Raw genomic sequence first — 21,686 nt, forward strand, 5'->3', positions numbered from 1 at the left:
AACAAAATATTTAGGCGCATATGTGAGTAAAATGGTCACAGTGTAGAGCCCTGTACATGGCAAATCACTGTGACAGACTCAGTGAATTGACTCATAATTATTGGATCATTTCCAAGCCCGGCCTAGTAACCATCTATTAAGCATGGAATTGAAATGACTATTGTCAGGTCTTGCAGGAGCAGAGAACAAATTACACTTGCTCTTGTTTCTCCAGGCCTGAGTTGTGAAATTGAGAAAGGCCATCCCTCTCTGTTTCGTTCCCACTGATTGAGGCCTTATTGATTTCATTTTGGAGTGCTCATCGGTGGCCACTTAGGAGGCAGCTTCCCTTATGGGAAGATGATAATTTTCCGTGACACACTATAAAAAGCCCAGAGGGCTCTGAAATGTCTGGCTCAGCAAAGGTCCTACCGTACAGAGGCGCCATCATATACTATTTTAAAAAATGCTGCAAAAGAGGACAAATACATGGACTGTGCCAGTACTAAGACAACCCAAATGAAGGTCTGAAACAGTAAGATAAGGAAAGAAATCCATGATAAAGCTAGAGTGTGTTTGTCACAGCAGTTTGGAAAAGGTGTGGCAAGGAAAGGTTCAGTCAGCAAGACCCACTGCTGATTCACAGCTTCTGTCAAACTCTTTATAGCTACTTGTGAGATGCCAGCTGGATTTGAGCCCTTAAAGAAAATATGAACTACAGTTAAGTTAACATTGTTCCATGCATCCATGACAGTAACATTTCTGCTGCAAAGACTTTAGTGAGTGAGTGAGTGTGTGTGCGCGTGTGTGCGTGTGTGTGCGTGTGTGTGCGTGTGACAGTGGACCAACATTAGTCATGTACTGTTGCTGTAGCGTAAACATGCCATACTCCCAGCTTCAAAGAGCCTAGTGAGCATCTGAAAGAGAATCTCTCAGCAGTCACTCATTCAGTGTCAAACTGCCTCTTCTGGCTGCAGTGTGTGTGCCACAGAAAGCTTTCTCTATTCTTCCTCTGTTCTCTCACTCTACCTTACATCCATTTTTACAGACTCTTACTCTCCCCATTGGCTCTTTTTTTACCCCCATCCTGTTCTCATGTTGTCTTTTTCCTCCTTTTCCTTTCCTGACAGCTAAACTCTGTATCGTTCCCCGAGCTGCTAGACTCTGTAGAATTCCCAGAGGTCTTGGGTGGGGTTTGTTTCAAATGCCGCTAGGTTCTTGATGTGGATTTGACAGTATTGCATATTGATTCTCTCGGGTTGCCCTTCAGTGTTGGAGCAGGGCGGCAGAGAGGAGTGCTGCATACAGCACAGGGTGAGCAGCATCTCAAATCAGGAGGCTGAGTGAGTGAGAGAGAGAGAGAGAGAGAGAGAGCGCTGGAGTGGAGGGAGGGGGTGGAAGATGCGTGGGAGAGGAGAGAGGGAAAAGGAGGGGGGATTCACTCAGTGGGGGAAGCAAAAATCGGCACAGAGAGGAGGGAGAGAGGAGGGAGAAGAGAGAGAGATGAGGGAGAGGAGGAGGGGATTGAGAGAAGGAAGGGTGGGGGTTGTGAGAGAGAGAGAATGTGTGTGTGTGTGTACGTTCATGTGTGTGTGTGTACAGGAGAGTGAGTACTGCTGCAGGAGGAACAGTGAGAGGAAGACTGCAGTTTCTTGGGCTGATGGGCGAGCGATCGAGGGACGTTATTAAGGCACTGTTACATTAACCCTTAAGTGCCTCTCTGGTGAATGGGTTGGCCCATCCATTGTGGATAATAGGATCAAGGAGATTGCTCTGGTAAGGTGTATTCTAACCTTTCTTCCCTGCCTGGCTCTAATTCTTTATGGGGGAATATTGAAGACTATGCAATGGAAAGGAGTGATATTTGTGAAGTGAAACTAAATGCCGCTGTCCGGTGCTGAAACTGTACTGTAGGCAAACTCAGTTGGTGCTGGAGGTTGCAATGTGACTCGATGGATCTGATCTCTGCTTGCATTACACAGTTGGAGAATATTGGTGAAGGGATGTGTATTCTTTGCTTTGCATGTTCTTTTCTAGTGCATACTGTATACGCCTTTATGACAAGCTCGATCTTACATCTTGTGACATTTGTAGATTCTAAAAGATGGTGAAATTATGTAATTTACAAACCTCTTAGCTCCTTGTTTTATCTCAGTTTGTACTGTGACCAATTGCAGGTCTGGCTTGGGATATTTTATATATATTTATATATATTTTTAAATATGTTATATTTTGCTTTAGGGACTTTGAATGAACACTATGGTTGTGAATATACAGTAAGTCACTCTCATTGGCCATGGCTCATTTAGCCTGGGTGGTTCTGTGTGTAGTGTAGTGGAGTAGCTACCTATTTTCCTGGAACATTTCCAGGAGGCAGCCCTGCTGACAGCTGCTTTGTTTATCCCACCAGCGTCTATTAACACTTCACCCTGTCCTGCACTGTCAGGAACCAGAACGTGGTGCAGCTACAAACACACGGCACCCCGCCTAACAAACACCAGTCTATTGCACTGTCTGTACCTGTTCTATGCTAGGACAGGAGCCTAGGGTGTACCATGCACTCAAATAGACTCTGTGTGTAGGCTAAGACAGGACAGAGAAGGAGCAGATAAGACAGAGGCTGACAGATATGCTGAGCAGTATGGAGAGAGGAGACCGAAGAGGGGCCATGGGGGTTTTATGAAGTGCTGTAGGATGCTTCTTTTTTTTTACTATGTGTAATGTGGGATGTGTAGCCAGCGTAGGCCGGCAGGCAGAGCTGTGAGGGGACAGTTCCAAGGACAAAGCCCTGGCTATCTGGGGCTGGTCACTTCACACCTCGACAGTGCTGCTGACTCGCATTGTTTGGCTCGGCTCTGCAGCAGCCTGCCCATACATAGTCAGGACAGTAAACTGATGGAGTTCTGCATCAGAACGAAGGATATGGATTATTTCATACAGCTTTTCATATGAAAATATCACAAAGTGCCTTTGAATCAGGATACATGTATTTGTTGGTAGTTTTATATGTTATTGAGATGAGAGCCACAAATGTTCATTGTTGTTACATGGTCATTTGAATCAAGCGTGTAAGTATTTCCGCCATTCCATCGGAAGTGGAAGTGAAGCGTCTTACGTACTGTAGATTACAGTCTCTGCCCTCCACCAGGCTCTGTGTCCTGAGGTGACTTCCTGAAATGCAAACCAACCAACCACATTGATCCTGTCCCTGGAGACAGAGTCTCAGTCTCTGCTGTTGTACCACTCACACTCAGCTAATCAATTTCAGGGGTCGGAGTGGTCACATGACTATCACAGTATGACACCACAATGCAAAGGGTGCCTAAGAATAATTGAAAATTACTAACTACACAATGATTTATCTAGTGTGTTTTTACGTTCAACTTGTACTTGCAGTACATCTCATATGAAAACAAAAAGGCACCCTCATGGCCTGAAATCCATCATTGACTGAAATCCATAGCACCGGTAAAACAACACCATTCGCTTTTTGATTGCGGCAAAGAATTGCTTTAAAATGACCTAGATTGTGGACTGTTGGAAGATAACGTTCTTCAGCCTCCAACACGTTTATATCTCAGCCTGACGAATCCCTTGGTGGCTTTTCAAGTCCACCAGCTTTTGGTTTTTGTCAGCCTCCACCATGAATTGACAGCTGGTGTCCCACTAAAATAAACTTAGAATAGAGCCTCATTTGAACTACTCTGTGTGTCCTGTCCTCTTTTCCCACAGTGTACATACAGTGTCCACCGGAGTGTCCATTTTGCTCTCATCTCAAGAGCTCCTGCAGCTGTTTTGTAAAGAAACAGCCCAGTACTGCAAGTGACAGCTTTCAGATACTTGTCGCTTCCCTAATCATTTCCTGGGTGGAATCGATCATGCTTTTTGTATTCATTCGTGAGTGATTGCCTATTTTGTATGTGGGTTAATGTGTGTAATTCTTGAGTTGTAATGCATACTTCCTCATTCTTCATGATTCCTGTGCTTTACCCAGCACAGTCTTAAAGGCAAATGTAGAGTCGGTTCATTAGGTATGGACTTGTTTTGTTATGAGAAACGAGGGATAATACTATTTCTCCCTTCACCACGGCTCTAATATACGAACGACTAGCAACAGCAAGCAGATCATGGGAACTAAAATCTTTGAACTTTATATATTTTAGTTGATACGAGCCTAAAGGATGTTTTTCAAAGGCTGAACCCAGAGCATACATTTTTTATTTGTTCTCTACTAACAATCTCTCAAGGTCCAAATTCTGTTTGCAGATTGCAGAGCTACCAGCTATCAGAGGTCAAATGAATGCATATGATTAGTATTTGTGACTCTTTCATCTGATACGTCAACCCAACAATAACAACATTTGTGAATGCTCAGCTGTCCACCTTTTCATGCCAGCCAGGTGAAGGTGAGAGAGTGATAGAGGCGGTCTGGCCTCGTGATGTTGTGCTGCCTGCCAGGCAGATGGGTCAGAGAGAGGCAGAGTGGACGGTCCAGGCCCTGTCATCAATCCCAACCTTCTGCCAACCGCCATGCTGCTGACAAGGCATTTTCAACACTCTTTAATCTGCAGAGGTGAAAGATAAGCAGCAGGCCGCTTTTAGATCTGCAGATAGCTTTGGGTTGTTGTTGTCCGGAAGTTACTTGGGCTAGATAATAAGTCGTATATTTACAGAGTAGAAGGGGACTGAATCTCTCTGCCAATGACAACGAGGGTTAGAGATTTCCAATTATTCTCTTGATTAATAATGTGTTATCATTATGTTTGGACAACATGGTTATTATTCCAGGTCTCTCAAACATGGTCTCATCCAATTTCCTTTATAAAACGTGACTCGGAATGTCATCCAGTAACTGACACAGAAACCTTGGGTTATCGTTGCAGGAGCATCCATTGTGTTTGCCCTCCATTTTGAAACAAGAGGCTGTTGGGATCCCAATAGATGTCGTCCTATCTGCATTGCTGCAGAAGCCCGGCTCTTTCTCTGTTTTCACTACAGCTTCACATGCAGATTGGCTCACTATCTCTGTGGCAGTATGATTAATCGGCCTATCTGGGGACAGGCTGGGGAATGGGGTTGGGGGAGGGGAAGAGGAAGACATGGGACTGTAAATGATCCCAGCCCAGGCCTCATACGGCATTCAAACAGCAACCCTGACCCTGAGTATTCTGAACGACCCCTCAGATAATAGCTGAGTCACAATCAGCTGCAGGTAGGAGTTAGCTACCATTGTTTTATCCACGCCAGACAGTTTGTAAATCCTTCCTTTGGGACTGTCAGGACACAATGTTAAATGTTAGAGAAAGCTTTTCTTTGGTTCAGTTCAAACAGATCATCCACAAGGCTTTTCTTTTACTTGGAAGTGGTTTTGTGACAATTGAAGTTGAAGTAACACGAGGGAATGAAATTATACAAGCTATCGACCGTGAAAAGACTTGGATTGCACTGTATTGCAGGTGGATTGAACTTTAGTCGGACTGCCAGGTGTCCACAATACATTTCACAGCTGGGCTTTGTGTTCATGCGTGCGTGTTTGTTTGTGTGTGTGTGTGTGTGTGTGACTCCATGTCCCTGTAAATGTCCTCTCCTAAGGGACTGCTCAAGCAGAGCTGATGACAAAGTAGTGGTGATCAATGGCTGTATGAATGTGCAAATGTCACCCTCCCTGGTTATATGGCATTAAGCTGGAGAGATTACTGTCTGTACAGGAATGGGAGAATTGGGGATGGGGAAGAATGTTCTTACCTACTGTAGGCATTGGTGTGGAAACCTGATAAGCTGAACCCTTTCCAGACCTGGTGCATTACTGAATGTCTTCTTGCTATCAAATATTTGTCTAATGCCCAGAGATTAGATTCCTCATTTTTATATCTTTCAGAGTAAAGATCACAACCCAATGGCATGCTGTATTTCTGATCCTAAACTAATGTACTCTGATGTGGTCTTTGAGACGGGTTAACACTAGTAGACAAGCATGCCTTTGGGTTTGATGAGACAGGGCTAGGGCTGCAATGAGTCAGCTGGATACTGCCGCTCAATGCCTATTCATTTAATTGCAAGCTTTAATTAAAATAAATTACAGTTCCCTAATTGCAGACTAATACACTACTAGACTATTGGGGGCATTCAGTGTGGCACAAGCCCAGAAGGCTCCAGGTCAGAGTCAAACTGCAGGACACTACATTGTCTTTAGCCCTTTGAATGTGGGCACTCCATTTTATAAGATCTGACCATAGTCTCTTGACATTTTGTAAGATTTGACCACAGTCTCTTGACATTTTGTAAGATTTGACCATAGTCTCTTGACATTTTGTAAGATTTGACCATAGTCTCTTGACATTCTCTGAAAGCACCCCGAAGCAGTGCATACATGCTTTGCGACTAGTTCCAAACGTATCTGACTCTGTCCTCGTTATAGACTGAGCTAAGAGCTCCATAAACCTGCTGTGAGAATGACTGTTGTTTGCTACATAATGGTTGTTGGCTGTGTTAGTAGAAAAGCTTCTGTCTAAAGTACACAGCTTTATTTAGATCACATTCCCCTAACATTTTGATTATTGGAGACAGAGAAATTGCTGCTGCAGATAATGTGCAGGAGGTTGCAGCAAAAAATACTGTCAAAGAAAATGGGGCAAACGCTCCAAACATTGAGCTAGCTATGTGAGAGGATTGCCTGTGTCTCTCTCTGACAGATAACACTTCAAATACCACCTTTAGTCATCATCCACCAAATACAGTGGACATTAATTAAACATAGTGATTTGTGACATATTCAGCAGCCAGCTGTCTTTGAAAGAAACCCAGATAAGTACCAAAGTGTTTTCCACTGTCTCTTGTACTTATTATACTGTTATATTCAGTCCGAAAATATCCGTAATGACTGCACTCATGAGACATTTGTGGCAATCTCAACAACCAAATATTTGAAATAACTTAGTTTCAGAGCCAGTCAGTCAGTCCAGATCAGCCTCTTCATCTCTTTCTCCATCAGATGATACATAAGCAGAGGCAGCAGCCATTCTAGTAGTTTCACAGTAATCCTATTAAAACTTGTGCTCAAACTAGGCCATTAAGGCTCTGGGAGCCCCCGGTCCATTTCAGCAGGGGTAAATTGCTTTGCCAAGGGAAGTAAAGAGTTTAGGAAACAAATCTGCACATAATATCTAATTGAAATGGCACCAGAAGCCTTTTCCGCTCAACTTCTCTCAGAGTCAGTTAAGATGCGTGGAAACTCAAGTTGACCTATTGGCTAGCATTCTAATGCAAAAAAAGAAAATCACGAAACGAATCACCTGAGGTAGGCCTATAAGCCTAGTAAGTATAAGAGTTGTTCTATAGGAGGAGGGGCTTAATATGTTTAGAGTGAAGGCTTGGGTACTCAGTCGGATAAAGAAAAACCACAATAGGCTATATCCAAAAAAGGTGTTCTGTTCAACCTTACATCTGTCTGTCTGTCTGTCTGTCTGGCTGGCTGGCTGGCTGGCTGGCTGGCTGCTAATTTAAGTTATGTCCCTCTGTTCTTATAGGACTGGGATGATCAGCTCAAATAGACTCAGGGGAGGGCATCGTCAGGACTCCAGGAGTGAATCAACGTGACTACAGACAATATTTATTCTATTTCCATTAGCGTAACCAAGACGCTGATGTTCGTTTATGATGTCGCCGTGTCATGTCTTGGAGCAATTATTTTTTTTATTCATTTCTTTGTCAACTTATTGCAATTAATTTGTGCCAAGAGTTGCTCTGTGCAATTTGGATGGATATAATTGCTCTGTGTTAAAATGGAAAGGACAAATATGTACACCTCTCTAGAAAATACACAAATCTAAGGCCTATAAAGGACTATCTGAGTAAAAAGGCTGTCTTGACTGTCTTCACTGCTCAGTACAATTTCCATGTAGCAGTAAGATGTCATTCAAATGAATGTATAGAATGCAGGCTGGATCATCTGCAGGTCATACGCACCACCCATACAGTCCCAGATGACAGGCAGAGGCCTGCTGTGCTGCGGGGGCTAATACTTCCCATTGGGGTCATACATTAGATCACCCTGTATCTCACAGAGCCCCCGTCAATGCTGTCAAACCTACCCTAACAGCCAACCATCACAACGGCTGACCTTAGCTGAGCTAACAGTCCTTGTGAATATAACAGCCTTTTCACAATGCCCACCGTCCAATACTTAATTTACCGCCCGGCTGCTCCCAGCATCCCAGCAAAATTGCCCCCCGTCCACAGCCCACATGCTCGTATGACCAGTTTTCCCTTTACATGAAGTGACCATTTTGAGCTGAATATACAGAGGAATATCAGCCAGCTTTGCCATGGTTTAGAATGATGTATTTTCCTTCCAAGTAGAGTAAAGGGGAGTGTAATCAAAATGTTAACTCACTTCCGGACACAGGCAGGGCACTAGCAAACAGCTGTGCAGGAGTGGGATGGAGTGGGATGGAGGCGAGGTTGTCAGGGACCAGGGGAAAACAGAGGACTTGTCCATCCGTCTGGCTGTACGAGTGTGTTAATTAATCATAGTCAGGGAACTTGTTGTTGTGTAATGTAGCAGCTGCACTACTACTGCTCAGTGCTTAGTGCTCTCTGTCCTCAGATTATTTTCTGCCAGGACTGACCGGCGTGCTAATCAGCCCTCTGAGAAACAGAGACGCTCTGATGCATATAGATGGAGCTACTAGCAACCCAGGCAGGAAACTCCCTTCAGCATGGATGATGTTGTCACACTGCCAGTGCATGTTAATCACATCCACTTCCTCCTACACCTCATCAGCATACTGTACATGTATGTTTTTAAGTGTATGTCTTAAGTATGTCACATCATCCACAGACGGCAAAGTAGGATATCTGTAGCTATATGATACACTATGTTTTGGTTTGTTCTATGCCCTTTCTTGACTGTGGTAGGATAATTAGCTAAGCGCCTTGCCCATGGGTACCTTTGAAGGGATCAGTTTGGATTTCTTTGCCATTGACCTGTCTGGCCCATAATTACATTTCACTTTTGTTTAAGCTGGGTAATATGTTAGCTAAGAGAACACCAGAACACACAAGGGAAACACAATGTGGTGTGTTTGCATGCGTGTATGTGTGCGTGTGTGAGAGAAAGATAGATTGATAGATAGATATAGAGAGAACTTTCCATACTGAGGTGTGACTAGAATGTGCTTTATTCATTACTCAAGGGCTTAAAACCCCAAAAGAAAAATGACCAATAAATACTAAAACAAAGTAGTACAGCAATTAGATTGTAATTACTGTAATGCCTTCTCTCTACCATAGCAAGATACACCCCCATTACTAATGTACATGGTAATGACAATTGAACAGAGTGCCTCTTTATTGAAGTTTTCTGCCTAAGCTAGCTTTGCCATCATTCGTCAGTGAAACAGAGTAAATATTGAACTGAGGATTATACAACGCTCCAACATTGAGTCTACCCAAACATTGTTGATTTGAAAAAGCCACGTTCCTCTCTGCTTACCGACAGTAATTCCCCTAGCATCCACATCTCAGCTGGTACTTCGCAAAAATACTGCAAACCACAAATGAGCTGTATAATTTCCTACCTTTTGTGGTGTGATTATTTGAAGTCAACAACGGTTTCTGAGAGCTGCTCTTTATTCCAGTCTGTTTATACGCAGATGAAGAATACAGGCTAAGAGCCCTTGATTGGCATCCAATTCTGAGGCAGTGTGCTTAGTGATGAGGGCCAGATCACACCAGGAGCCATGTTGCTCAGGGATGTGGAGGACAGCCATTTTGTTTGAAGTTATGAGGAGAAGTAGAGGAGTCACTAACTAACCGTGAGAAACACACTGAGAGATGGAGCTCTACAGATAAAGCTATTTCTTGTCACAGATCTGTAGCTAGTTGTTTAGTTAGTACATTTTTTCATTGAAAGCAGTGGAAGTAAGTATTTGCCAATGTTTTGTTCGTCTGATATGCTGCCTCTAAGGACACGTCTAGATGGATTAAATGTTCCTTTAGAATTGTGACGGCAAGGTTTGGAAAAGCTCTGTCCAGACCAGTTGTATAGTCAAACAAAATGATTCATGGGAGACAACATTTCATGTAGTATTTAGACAGCATATTCATGATAAGATATTGACCAGACTATTGTACACATATAGTTAGGGCATTAAGGCAGAAGAAAGACGTTCTTTATTGATATGTTTGTTTGGCTGTTTATTTGGCTTGTGTTGTAAAGGAGGTATTTCTCATTGAATTTAAAGCCTCCTTCAAAGGGAAAACACCATCTATAATGAATTCACCAGCAGTAAGTGGTAAGAGCTGATCATAAAGCAGGGATAATGACTGCCATGAAGCATTGGACTAACCCTGGTCCTCTGAGCCCTCCCGCGGCTTGCCACCTTTCGACAGGAGAAGACATAAAACGCTTCACCGCACCATCTCTCCCAATGTTAATTCAGTTCTGCATAGCCTAGTCTGCCCTGAGGGTCAAACAGAAGGATAAATCTACCTGCCTTAGAGCCTGGCTGGCTGGTGATTATCACTGGGTTGTTGCTCACACAACCCAAACACCCAACACTAAGTCTTCACAGCCAAGAGTTGGACTATGATGACTGTTGTTGGCTATGTGTGACACATACCTCATGTTTAACAAATGTCTGCCCCCTGATACAGCCCATCAAACTTTTGGCATGTTTTGTAATGGACATGCCCCACAGCCAATCAGACGCAGCGTGCTATTTGTAAGAATTTGATTGGGTGGGTTTGCCTTACACAGGTGGAGGATCCACACTGTGATTCCCCCAGTGGCTGGATGTCAGCAATTACTATCAATTCTGGGCAGAGCAAGTACAGACAGGTCGCCTCCCCTAACACCCCTGGCTTACAGGCTGGCTGAACATTCAAAGTCTTTGATGTTATTTCACATTTACATTTTAGCCATTTATAGCAGACGCTCTTATCCAGAGCGACTTGCAGTTATTAATCTTAAGATAGCTAGGTGAGAATCACATATCACAGTCGTAGTAAGTACATTCAAGACTGAAATGTATAATCCTGTGTTGCTCAGTTGGTAGAGCATGGCGCTTGCTATGCCCGGGGTTGTGGGTTAGATTCCTATGGGGGACCTTTATGGAAAGTGTGAAAATGTATGCACTCAGAGTAAATTGCTCTGGAGTGTCTGCTAAATGACTAAAATGTCTTATTTACGGTACTCTGTGACCTATCTACTGTATTTCAGCAAAATAGAATGTGTTTAAATGGAAGAGCAATGAAATCCAGACCAGTTTCTGCCTCAAGAGTCTTGAGACAGAGCATTTAGGATGCGCAAGATGGTGGAGAAAGAGGAGAAACTATTAGGCGAGATGTCAGGGAAAACACTGTTTACATGGGGTGTGACACAGACAGCATGATGGTACACTATAGCTCCTGTCTGTAGACTGAAAATCTTCCCCAGAGAGAAAATCTGAATGTAATGTGGTCTTCCCCACAATGCAAGTTATTTCTCCAAGCATTCTTTAAAAAAAAAAACACTGTAGTGTTTGAATAGAATCCTAACTGACTATTACTGTAATTGCATGGGTGAATTTCCCTCCTCACTAACATTTTCTTTTAAAATGAAATGTTGCGGAAATGTGTTTTTAATACAACTACGGCTTATGATTCACTTCAAAAATGATTTGTTATCCTCTCATGGTCTTCTTTCGCTTAGCCAATTTAGTAGTTGCAGTCTTTCCACAAGCCATTTGTCTTCTGCAACATCAACTTGCATAACGTCGCAAACATACGTTATTCTACTGTCATACCACATTCCTACCACATTCCTAACTAGTTCTAGTCCCTCTGAATAATATACAGATGATCCTTTCTGTTGTCAACTTCATTCAAGTGTTCACCTGCAGCGATTGAGACAGACAGTATCTTCATCAGTGGAGCGGAGGATTGGCGCTTGAGAAATTAGAAATCCTTTTTGTTTGCCAATATCGCCATTGCTTTAATGGAATCAGATAGAGAAGTCTCCTTTCATTAGGTTTGTCATCCTTCACAGCCCCTCTCTGAATCTGATTACAGCTCAATCACTCATCACTTGACACAATTCTGCTCACACTCCGCTGCTGTTTGTCGCAGTTTGACTCCTAGCCCCGATAACAGCTTTGTGACTAAATAACTGTTTTGACCACGCACAGAGCCAGCATCAGAGAATCAAAGCTGTCTTTTGCTGGCTCTGGCACTTAACTTCACACTATTCACACTACTACACTGATTTGGCTCAGGCATTCGTGATGCAAAATGCAAAGACAGATACAATGTGCTGCTAAAAGGAGCCGGTGTAGTATTACAAATGATGCACCTGAATAGCAACAGCCTTGCTCCAAGATTGTCCAGAATGTTAAGGACCTGTGTGTGGCTTTTATGACTCGGTGTTAACAGCCCTCTTTCTCTATTCATAGGGACTGTGTTTGGTCTAGCTGTCTAGGATGAAGTGGAACCTGTTCAAGAAAAAGCCTGAAGCCATGGTCGGACCTGAGCCCACCGGGGCTGCTGTCTTAACTGTGGCCCCTGGCCCCGTGGCCTCCACCGCAGCTGACAACTCCACAGAGGCTGTCAAGAACGGCGACTTCGACGACATCAAGAATAAGTTCCTCAATGAGATCGACAAGATCCCATGTGAGTGCCTGTCTGGTGAGAGGCTGGGCTGGACGTTGCACAGCAACTAACACTCAGACCTGTCCAGATGAGATTTCATGACTTTTATTGATAATACTCTAAAAACAATGGCTTTGGAATTAGATCTGTTCTTCCCCTGAAGCCATTGACGTGCCCATTATGCCATTATTCAGTATCGATCGAGTGTTGTTCCTAATGGCATTCTCTAAAAATCGAATTTGCACCAAATGTAATTGTTAACTAAGCAAGGGCCTCTATACTATGACTTTGGCCTCTCATATCAATCAGCAGGGAGAAATCATTGGTTGGTCAAATGTCAAACTGTTCTCTTTTTTTGTTATGTGTTTGTGTGTGTCTGTGTTTGTTGTGTTTGTGTGTGTGTGCGTTTGGGTGTGTATATCAGTGCCGTCATGGGCCATCATCGCCATCGCTGTGGTAGCTGCTACCCTGATTCTCACCTGCTGCTTCTGCATCGTTAAGAAGTGCTGTTGCAAGAAGAAGAAGAACAAGAAGGGCAAGAAAGGGAAGGGGGAAATGGGAATGAAGAACATGAAAGAAGGAGAGGTATGTTCAAACCTGGGGGGTGGGGGGTGTTGTCATGAAGGAGGACCCTGCATTTCACACAAACTAACTTTGGCCTACATTGCCTTAAAGCTATAATGACAAGAAAGCTGCAAAGCTTTAAAGATTGTGGATGCTTAACCTGAGGAATATGTACCAAATAATGCATCCCCAAAAAAGGATTTTTTGGATAATGGATCATTCCGACTTGGAAATAATACATGTATAGTTATAAAGCATAAGAAATAAGATGTCAACAAACACTCAACAAAAAGTTGCTCTTTCAGTAGAATATTTGTCAATAGCAGCATAGAGGAACTATTGTCCCCTAGTTAATAACCACATCACTTAGTGGATGGCATGGTGAAAATTGAGCCATGTCTAGACATTTACAATTTATAGCAATTTAAATATTTTGTAGATAATTTAACCCATCATTGAACTGTCAACATCTCGAGAAAACATTCGCCCTTCCTTCTTCATTTCTTGTTGTTAAATATTGTGTATTTGTCAGAAATGTTTAGTCCTGCTTTCTCTTGTGCATTGGGACCTGGATAAAAATGACACAGCTGAGCACTTTTGCATGGGGGAATTATACTATTGTGGATGGAATATAAAGCGTACCAATTACATGTAGCACAAACTGCCACGGCAAAATTATAATTCTAAATAGTCCATAGTGGTAATGTGGGGCTAAATGTCTAGTGTGCCATAGATCATTTTATGAAGTACATTTAGAGTCAATTTAACATTCAACAACAACAACAGAAATATCCAAGCACTGATGGAATTCATTAAAACACAGTGCCCCTTTAGAGCTTGGAGGGGAGTATGATTATGTTAATGTCTACAGTTACTGTCTCAGGTGGGTTCTAGGACTGTGTCATTTTCCCTTGGCCCTATAGTGTAGTTGTTGACTCTGCCTCTGCTCTAATTTCCCTCTCTGGTGTCTGCTGTGAGTTCAATATCTTCCTTTCTCTCTGCTCTCCTCTTCCTCCTTCCTGCTTTGTGTCTTATGTGTGCTCCGTGTATCTTGACTGTGGTGGACTTCTCTGCCTACGGTAGGTCTGACGGCACGTGGCGCCCCTCTCTGGCCACTCTGTGTAAGCGCAGACCAGAGCAGGGGGAAAGGTGGTGGTGGGCTGGGCTTGTGGAAGGGGATTGGCAATGATGACAGTGGGTGCTATGGCTTTCTAAGTCTTGCAAGCTTACTGTAGGTGCTGTGGGTGCTTGAGGGTCTAGCTATGGGAGCGATTAAGCTGCTTCGTAAGTCCACTGATTTGATATGTTGCCACACCGACTGCCATGATGATGTCTTGAGTATCCATGGAGAGGTTGCAATTTGGGTAAAATATATATTTTTTAAACGATATGACCTCTGAAGTGGAAATGTTTGAGATGGTTTTGAAATGAACGTGAAACTCATCCTATGGTTGATGAATGATGACGAGTGCACTGAGGCAACCCAGTAGAGATCACTAACATGCATGTGCAAAGGGTGAGGTTGGCTATTTGTCAAATTATGGGTGAAACTTTACCTCATTGAGATCATTAAACATGTTTGCACAATCGTGTTATCTAATCAAGCACATTATTGTGCATAGTAATCATCACAGAAGTATTTTACAGTAACTATAATACACGTCTTTTACAGTAACGATAATACAAGTATTTTACAGTAACTATAATACAAGTCTTTTCCATGCTCTGCTTTGAGTGTGAAATTCATATGTCATTTCTACAACCTAAATTCAGCTGTGCAAATATGCTCAGAGATCAAGGTGAGATAAAGTGGTTTGTATCTCTTGACAAAGACCAACTCAAGCCCTTTCAGAAGGTACCATTGAATGGCCACAACTTGACTTGAGAGTAATTATCCTGGATGACCCATGATGCTGCTGACCCATTAGGTTTTAGTCAACGTGTCCCTTCCTCCCTGGAGCAGTGGTGTTAGTGGGAAAGAATGGTGGGCCAGAAAGTTTGACCACTGGTTAAAACGTGAGCCGCATTTGACTTCTCGTTAGACAGCATGATTCAAATGTACAACCCAGAGGTAAGTACAGTACACCAATTGACCGCATAGATTTGGATTTCATAACTCCACGAATGAGCTCACGAACCAAAAGTCATCATAGTTATGACAATGGGGGCATACTTTCGGACATACCGTTCGGTATCCTTAAATCCCACTGCATGTATGGTATGATTTAGACTGGAACTCTCCAAAATAGCATGACTTCCCATGGCTGTGCAATTTTCACGTACACAGTTTTTCAGGATTGCGAGGCATGCAATCTTGACTACCAAGATTATTAGTGTTGTTGATACAATCCTTACATGTACATCAGAAGACTGTAAGAGACTGGGAAGAACTGAGTCATTTCATCTACATTTTGCTCTCTATACGGACTACTGTATTCTCCTGCATTGTGTGGCCTGGCATGCTCGAATGCAAAGCATTTACCACAACAAATTTACAGAATGCCACTATAAAGAGATGGAGTGTGTGTGTATGTGTGCATGCGTGTGTTTGAAGAGGGAGTGTATGTGGGCTTGTGTGCTTACGTATGCTTGTTGTTGGTTAAAAGTATGCTCAGTTAATGTGAGGTATATACAGTATGTAAGGCTGTGTATGCAAGGGTGAATACAGTGTCTGTGTGAATGTGTTAGTAATTGGGTGGGTGTTTGTGTCTGTGAATGTGTGTTGTGTGTGGATGGCTGTCTGTGTTTTAGAATACAACGTAGAATGAGCTGCAGACTGCCCCGGTTCCTCTTCCAGGGTAAGCTCTGCGGTGAATAGCATGGCCCTACTAATTTACATATTGAGTAGTTTATGTGTCATGCACAATATTTAAAAATGAATATTCAAAAAGGTATGCAAAAAAATCCCTTAAATGGGTCAGTAATTCTACCATTAAAAAAAAAATGTTTTTCACCTTTATTTAACCAGGTAGGCTAGTTGAGAACAAGTTCCCATTTACCATAGTGTCATGGTTAGCTATTTTGTTAATTGTATGATCATATGAACTGACAATGGGATTTGTAAATGTTACCAATAACTATAGATACTGTACAATACATCTGTAACAAGCATTGTGTATTAGCAGAAGTTATTAGCTCATATCTGCTGTAGACAAGTGTTGCTTTTTCAGTAATTACGATGATCATGTCAGTGGAGGTGTAATCACTGCAGGACATGTTGTGGTATATTTGACTCTTATCACTCTATTATCACTCTGAGTGTTGCAATGGGATAGATTCTCAACGTTTCAGAAGCATGAGTAGTTACAGAGATCACAATCTCAGATCTGATCCAATCTATAGTACATGTCTGCCTCAAGGATGCTTTTGTAAGATCTATAGGGTGCACAGCATTTGTCCTGCCTGGGGCTACCCCTGTTGCAAACTCTGACTACATATTGACTGTTTTACTTCACATTTTCTTATTTTTTTAAACATTCAGTATATCCCTCTATTTCTCTCTTCTGTCAATGACTATACAGTAAATAATGAACGATGAATATAGAGTGCAAAAGCAAATGGTGTCACCCAAGGAATAGTGAAATCAAGTCATGTTGCAACTAAGGTCATGTATGAAAAGATGTGCACACTGCACTGGTAACATCTGGGTAAACAAGCGGGGGGGAAGTGGCAGGTAGATGGCTGCTGTGACTAACCAGACTGCTGAAGAAGAACCTATAGGTGCTCTTTACTCTCTCTGTTCAAATGTCTGACGCCCCCTCTGCCCCCTCCGGCCCCCTTGTCATTCTAGAAACAGGACGATGATGATTATGATGAAGATGACGCTGAGACTGGTATGACTGGAGATGAGAAAGAGGAAGAGGTGAAGGAGAAAGAAAAGCTCGGGAAGCTTCAGTACTCCATAGATTATGACTTCCAGGACAACAAGGTGGGTGTTTTGACTTGAACAGGTGGCTTTCTTATGACCCATTAGCTTAAATAGACTATTTTACTGTGTTGGGAAAAAGTCCAAAAATAAGCTTCAGTGCACAAATGGCCTAAGCCTTTAGTCCAAGTTAGTTTTCAAAGCAATTGATTTATGCCATTTTGTGAGTGTTTTTTAGCCTCCAAATAAATGCAGCTTTGAATGAATATGTCTTGGTTGGGCAAAAGCCAAGGACAGCAGTAAATGTGACATTTCTGACACTAAAGGATTGATTCAACCCATCATTCTACAGTTATCCTTTCAGGATAAAATCAGCCAAACTTTTACCAAGACTCCATTCCTTGTTTGTGTTATATAAGCAACGTATGAATGGATTTCCTTGACCTGTTACGCAGCGTTTGCTCCGTCCTCTTAATCTTCTGTGGAGAATCTTCTTTGTTCACTGAGACCTTGAGGACCTCACAACAGACTAAAGCATCGTAAGGTGTTATACAAGCATAAAGCAAAGGCTTTCTTTCATCTGTTCAAATAAATATCTGTTCCAAGAACAGAAGGTCGTCTCCGGGACTGTGAGCTGACACTTTCTGGGTACATAGTGCATTGAGGCAGATTGATTGACCCCTTTGACCCCTGACCCCTAACCCCCAGCTCACAGTGGGCCTCCTCCAAGCAGCTGATCTCCTCTCCATGGACAGCGGTGGCACCTCTGACCCCTATGTCAAGGTCTACGTCCTCCCAGACAAGAAGAAGCATTTTACCACCAAAGTGCACAAGAAGACACTGAATCCTACCTTCAATGAGACCTTCATCTTCAAGGTAGGCTACTGTACTTGGATCTCTCTCTCTTTCCTATACCGTATATCAGAATTATAAAGATAAATCTAATAGTCCTAAACTATGGTGGATGACCAGACCATAACTCCTGCCAGACAGCCAGTTTCCCAAAGCCTGATGCATCAGCTATGCTTTCTCTCTCATTCGATTCATCTGCTGGACTGATGTTTCAGATAACACCTCATAATTATGTCAGCAGCATACCACCCTGCATACCACTGCTGGCTTGCTTTGAAGCTAAGCAGGGTTGGTCCTGGTCAGTTCCTGGATGGGAGACCAGATGCTGCTGGATGTGGTGTTGGAGGGCCAGTAGGAGGCACTCTTTCCTCTGGTCTAAAAAAATATCTCAATACCCCAGGGCAGTGATTGGGGACACTGCCCTGTGTAGGGTGCCGTCTTTCAGATGGGACATTAAACGGGTGTCCTGACTCTCTGAGGTCATTAAAGATCCCATGGCACTTATTGTAAGAGTAGGGGTGTTAACCCCGGTGTCCTGGCTAAATTCCCAATCTGGCCCTGAAACCATCACGGTCACCTAATAATCCCCAGTTTACAATTGGTTTATTCATCCCCCTCCTCTCCCCTGTAACTATTCCCCAGGTCGTTGCTGTAAATGAGAACGTGTTCTCAGTCAACTTACCTGGTAAAATAACGGATAAATAAAATAATGGAGATTCCCCAATCCACTGCAGACTCCCTGCATCTGATACCAGCTAGCCTCCACAAGAGTCAGTGCCTTGCATGTGTAGCTGCTCAGATGCTTTTACACACATGTAGTCCTCCTTTAAAACAATCTCTATTTTTCCCTCGTGTTTGTTTAATTAAATGAGGGTAGAAATATATCCTTATTGTATAAAACTATCATAAAAATTCCATATATCTGGTAATATCTGAAGTTCAAAGACATTATTAGATGATTTATGAACCATGACTTACAAGCTATTCTTCAGATATTGTGTAACCACTGTCTAATGTGTACGGTATATATATGACTCTAATTTCAGCAACCAGGAATAGCCTCAAGCGTCCCAATGTTAGAATCTAATTAAAGCTACAGTCTGTTCCCAGGTGCTTTCATTAAATGTTAGTGGGTGTGTGTGTGTGTGTGCGCATCTGTGTGCATATGATGGAGATCAGATGTATAGACTATTCATTAAACTCAATTCTGGCTAGAGAATGTGACTGGAAGAGCTTGGCCAGTGATAAAGCAGAACTTTTGAAGCCTATGAGCTGAGCTGATCTGAGCAGGGGATAGGATGGGATTTAGCTGAGCTGATCTAAGCAGGGGATAGGATGGGATTGAGCTGAGCTGATCTGAGCAGGGGATAGGATGGGATTGAGCTGAGCGGATCTGAGCAGGGGATAGGATGGGATTGAGCTGAGCTGATCTAAGCAGGGGATAGGATGGGATTGAGCTGAGCAGGGGATAGGATGGGATTGAGCTGAGCTGCATCTGAGCTGATCAGGGGATAGGATGGGATTGAGCTGAGCTGATCTGATCTGAGCAGGGGATAGGATGGGATTGAGCTGAGCTGATCTGAGCAGGGGATAGGATGGGATTGAGCTGAGCTGATCTGAGCAGGGGATAGGATGGGATTGAGCTGAGCTGATCTGAGCAGGGGATAGGATGGGATTGAGCTGAGCTGATCTGAGCAGGGGATAGGATGGGATTGCAATCCAGTTAAAGGAGAACGCCACCTCCCTTCCTCCCGTTTGACTGCTCACAGGCTGTACTGTTTGGTTCTGCTGAGTGAGCAGCACACAATTCAGGCTGGCTCTGGCCCTCTGTTCTTCTTATCCCACTAATCATTCCCATTCGCCCATCACTTCTCTGGGGGCAGAGAGAGCATCAGCTCTCATTGCAGGGAAATACAGCCCAGACCCATTATAGAGATGACCAAAGAGGTCCAAGATACTCTGCCCTCATTTATGCACTTCCATATTGTGACATTCTTTGGATGCTAGATTAAGCTATTTGTGCATGTCTGGCTCTCATCATTCAAGGTCAAAGTATGTAGAACAGGTTCAAAAAAAAATCTAAAATGGCATTGGCAAACCTGTTCTCAAAGACTCGTTAACACTCTCCTCAGCTAAGCAAAGGTGTTCTTGCTTCAGAGGGTAACATTTATAAAAGATGGTGCTAGTAATGTTGATGTTTTTCAGATTCCATTCCAAGAGATGGGTGGCAAGACTTTGGTCATGCAGGTCTTTGACTTTGACCGCTTCTCTAAGCACGACGTCATCGGAGAGGTGAAACTACCCTTGCACAAACTGGACCTGGCCCAGCCACTGGAGGAGTGGAGGGACCTGGACAGTGCAGAGAAAGAAGAGGTAAATGTACTATCTCCCCACTTTCACTCAGTCCTTTGAAATATCATGTTCTGAATATCAGTTCAGAGCGATTTTTATCCTCATGGTGTGAATGGTTCCCTTATATAGGTGTTTCTTATGGGTAAGGACATGCATACAATGAACATTGAGGATGAATGTTATTACATTGAATACGTTGTGTTCTCCTCTTCGCCCTCTTCTCCCATCCCACACGCAGCAAGAGAAGCTGGGAGATATCTGCATCTCTCTGCGCTACGTGCCCACTGCCGGGAAACTCACCATCTGCATCCTGGAGGCCAAGAACCTCAAGAAGATGGACGTGGGAGGACTGTCAGGTGAAATATGGAAAGATAATCACTGTGAATAAAACACTGGAAACAGATGCACTGTGGAGTAAAAGCTGTCCCTACCTCCCATATCCTGTTTCCATGTGTTCCCCTTGGTCAAGGACAAGGACATTGTGCTGTAAGCACCAGTATTCTACCCATTCACACAGTACGAAACCCAAATCTGTATTCCCATTAGAGAGCTAATATAAAAGAATACAGCTATTTTCAGTGTTTCTTTGTGCATTATAATGTGGTAGAGGCTAAATACCAGTCAAACCTTGCTGCTGTAGACTACATTGCAAGCAGCCAATCTCCGGGGCGATTCAGTCTGTGCTCACGTGCTGACTCTGCAGTACCTACCACTCTCCTTTCAGTAGCTCCACTCCCTTCAGCTAAACTGCACTGCAACCATCTGCTGGCGGTTTACTGCATTGCAGCCACTGCTGGGTTCCTTTGTGTTGTTACTAGAGCCCTGATGGTAGTGAAGTATTGTGTTTTAAAGATCAAACTCTGCTGAAACTGTGATAAATGGGCAGGAAGCTAAATCTAGTAAACTACAAAAGAGCCATGTTTGTTAATTATCCCAGTAGTGAGTCTGTGATCAGGCTTGTTTTAATACCTGGCTGTCTGTATTGCTCGCTCTGTGTGCAGATCCCTATGTGAAGATCAACTTGATGCAGAACGGCAAGCGTCTGAAGAAGAAGAAGACCACGGTGAAGAAGAACACTCTGAATCCATATTACAACGAGTCCTTCAGCTTTGAGATCCCTATTGAGCAGATGCAGGTAGAGTGTACAGCTGGGAACAAAGCACGCACAGACAGACAGACAGACAGACAGACAGACAGACAGACAGACAGACAGACAGACAGACAGACAGACAGACAGACAGACAGACAGACAGACAGACAGACAGACAGACAGACAGACAGACAGTCAGTCAGTCAGTCAGTCAGTCAGTCAGTCAGTCAGTCAGTCAGTCAGTTAGTTAGTTAGTTAGTTAGTTAGTTTATGGAGACTTCCTCTTAATTACACAGAATGGTCAATGGCAAATACATCTCAACTGATCCCTCTGAACCCTTCAAATGTGCCTGCGGG

The 21,686-nt window shown here is 43.2% G+C and overlaps 1 protein-coding gene across 3 annotated transcripts in view; it reads left to right on the forward strand.

Moving 5' to 3' along the window:
• The window catches only part of LOC112221952 (synaptotagmin-2), a 70,927-nt gene that overhangs the window by 42,055 nt on the left and 7,186 nt on the right, over positions 1-21,686 (forward strand). The window contains exons 1-8 of one of the 3 annotated variants that reach the window (XM_024384424.2): positions 1,568-1,755; positions 12,411-12,627; positions 13,031-13,191; positions 16,961-17,098; positions 17,744-17,911; positions 20,093-20,260; positions 20,478-20,595; positions 21,241-21,374. In XM_024384424.2, coding sequence (XP_024240192.1) covers positions 12,438-12,627; positions 13,031-13,191; positions 16,961-17,098; positions 17,744-17,911; positions 20,093-20,260; positions 20,478-20,595; positions 21,241-21,374 — 1,077 coding nt within the window. In that variant the 5' untranslated portion in view covers positions 1,568-1,755; positions 12,411-12,437. Of the gene's footprint in view, positions 1-1,567; positions 1,756-12,410; positions 12,628-13,030; positions 13,192-16,960; positions 17,099-17,743; positions 17,912-20,092; positions 20,261-20,477; positions 20,596-21,240; positions 21,375-21,686 lie in introns of those variants that run through there. The other 2 variants (XM_024384426.2, XM_024384425.2) reach the window with 2 other exon arrangements.

The sequence above is a fragment of the Oncorhynchus tshawytscha genome, linkage group LG22 (genome assembly GCF_018296145.1).
Source record: "Oncorhynchus tshawytscha isolate Ot180627B linkage group LG22, Otsh_v2.0, whole genome shotgun sequence".
Classification (NCBI taxonomy): domain Eukaryota; kingdom Metazoa; phylum Chordata; class Actinopteri; order Salmoniformes; family Salmonidae; genus Oncorhynchus; species Oncorhynchus tshawytscha.